The sequence below is a fragment of the Cyprinus carpio genome, chromosome A16 (assembly GCF_018340385.1).
Source record: "Cyprinus carpio isolate SPL01 chromosome A16, ASM1834038v1, whole genome shotgun sequence".
NCBI lineage: Eukaryota > Metazoa > Chordata > Actinopteri > Cypriniformes > Cyprinidae > Cyprinus > Cyprinus carpio.
This window is the reverse complement of record NC_056587.1, coordinates 23,350,485-23,352,984: the sequence shown is the minus strand read 5'-3', so window position 1 is coordinate 23,352,984 and position 2,500 is coordinate 23,350,485. Positions and strand designations below refer to the sequence as shown.

At 43.5% G+C, this 2,500-nt stretch overlaps 1 protein-coding gene across 1 annotated transcript in view; it reads right to left on the bottom strand.

Annotated features, from left to right (window-relative positions):
• The window catches only part of LOC109110857 (cytochrome P450 11B, mitochondrial-like), a 10,886-nt gene that overhangs the window by 7,468 nt on the left and 918 nt on the right, over nt 1–2,500 (bottom strand). The window contains exons 1-3 of the mRNA XM_042773307.1: nt 2,322–2,500; nt 1,324–1,479; nt 879–1,093 (exon numbers count right to left, since the gene is read on the bottom strand). The exon at nt 2,322–2,500 is cut by the window's right edge and continues 918 nt beyond it. Coding sequence (XP_042629241.1) covers nt 879–1,093; nt 1,324–1,479; nt 2,322–2,500 — 550 coding nt within the window. The remainder of the gene's footprint in view (nt 1–878; nt 1,094–1,323; nt 1,480–2,321) is intronic.

Genomic DNA, 2,500 nt, shown 5'->3' with positions numbered 1-2,500 from the left:
AACCAAGACCCACCTACATTTAGTCTTTTACAATAAACCATTTCATTTGGCTGTGCATTACAATAAGGAAGAAAATATCTCTACTTCTTTATTTCTGTTTCATTGTGACTTCAGCAGAAATTATAAATACTCATGATCTGATTCTTAGTTGTACTCGTCCAATGAATGTTATTATTCTCATAAATATGCACAGAACTAGAGAAAGGGCGGGGTTTTGTAGAGAGGGTTGGATTGGGAGAAGGCGGGGTTTTGGAGAGAGGGTGGAGTTAAGGGAGAGGGCAGGGTTTGGAGAAAGGATGGGGTTTTGCGGAGAGGGTGGGGTTTGGGAAAAAGGGTGGGGTTTTAAGGAGAGGGTGGGGCTTGGGAAAAGGGTGGGGTTTGGAGAAAGTGTGGGTTTTAGGGAGAGGGTGTAGTTTTGGAGAGAGGATGGGGTTTGATGAGAGGGCGGGGTTTGGGAAAGAGGGTGGGGTTTATGAGAGAGGGTGAGGTCTGAGGAAAGGGTGGGGTTTCGAGGAGAGGGCGGGGGTTTTTTGAGGAGAGGGTGGGGTTTGGAGAAAGTGTGGGTTTTGGAGAGTGGGCGGGGTTTGGAGATAAGGTGGAGTTTTGGGCGAGGGTGGTGTTTTGAGAAGAGGGCGGGGTTTGGGAAAGAGGGTGGGGTTTGGAGAGAGGGTGGGGTTTTGGGCAGAGGGTGGTGTTTTGAGAAGAGGGCGGGGTTTGGGAAAGAGGGTTGGGTTTTGGAGAGAGGGCAGGGTTTTGGGCAGAGGGTGGGGTTTGGAGATAAGGCAGAGTTTTGGAGAGAGGGCATGTGATTGCACCATTAACCAAAGCATGATAACAGATATACAAAATTATTCTCAACTCAGCTACACAACACTGACCTTCCAGGGCAAAGCGGAAGAGGTCAGGACTGGGGTCAAGGGTCATACTGCGCTGATCTCTCTCCCCCACGCCCTCCGTCTCCACTCGTTGTCGCAGAGAATGGCAGAAATCCCGTGCGACGTCGTCCAGCAGCGGGAGGAAGCGCCGTACGGCTGAAGCGACCATCACCTCCTTGTTCAACAGCAGTCTGTCGGAGCGCCACTCCGTCCCGTTCCTGCAGTCACATTATTACACATCATACTGCAACATTATAACAGTCCAGAGAGATCCACAAACACACTATACAGCAAAACATCTGACTGAAGTTTGCTGAAGAGATTGAGACTGCAGAAATAATGAAGAAAAGTGATGACAGAGATCCTGCAGCATTGGAGATCTGATGAAGTGGTGTTTTTGGGTTCACTGCATCACAGTAACACACGTATCTCTCACACACACACTAACTTTAGGAAGACACCCTTGCTGTGTCTGCGCGTCTCTCGGTGTGTGGCCCAGGGCTGCAGCGTCATGCGGCGTGGATGGAGACCCTCGGATCGGAACAACTCCCCGATGTCCATCGGCAGCATGATGTTCACGCTGCTCTGAGAGCCCAGAGACTCCCTGATGAAAAAAAGAGTTGTTCTGCTTGATTTTTTGTTTTGTTTTGATTGTTTGTTTATAAACTTTGGAAGGTGAATATAAAATATAGAATTTTTAATGCTTAAATTGTGTGTGAAATGTTTTTACAACTTAACAACCATGTTGCATTTTAGGAAAATAATGCATTAAAATACAAGAACTATTAATGCTATGTATTTTTCATGCTTTTTTTTTTCAAAGACATTATTAATTAACTTTCATAACAGTTTAATTATATTTAATATCATATTTAAAGCTAATCCACTGAAAAAAAGTTGTTTTTTATTTAATGATAGTTTAATTATATTTAGTTTTTTTTTTGTTGATAATTTAGTGATAATGTTTAATAACCATGATTTTTGGCCGATTCAAATCATCAAGCAGCACTTTACTGCAGAAAATAAAGTTTCTACATTTTTGTAGTCAGTGATTTGAACAGTTGTTTGTGATGCAGTATGAATCCATTTGTTCAGTGATTGCGCAGTATTTGTGATGAATCATCTATGATCAAATGTTCATTGTTTTCCAGTACAAGTATATAAAACATTTTAAATCAAGATACCTTTACTGGAGATGCAGAAGTCTTGTTTAATAAGAAATTTATTAAAATATTAAAGAGTTTATGACAAGAACAATCATCTGCCAATGGTTTCAGAAAAATTGTTCAAAGGCAAAACAAGTTTATTTTTCTGCCTCCACTGGCAGATATTTCTATATGACCGATCCAAGGTCACTAAATGAGTGTTATTAATAATGCGGCTCTCTGTAGAGATGATGATGATGATGGAGAACATCAGCTTTAGTTCATGCTGTGGTGTTTGCACCTGTAGATGGGTCCGAGGCGTCTGAAGGTGTTCTCCATGTGCTTGTGAAGCAGGCTGAATCTCCCGTCCTTCCAGAAGCGCAGCAGGTTGATCCAGCCATTGCTGCCGGTGTTAGGGATCTCCTGGAAGTCTCGCACTCCTCCTCCGCTTCTCCTCTGCAGCGACCGGACGGCCGTGGA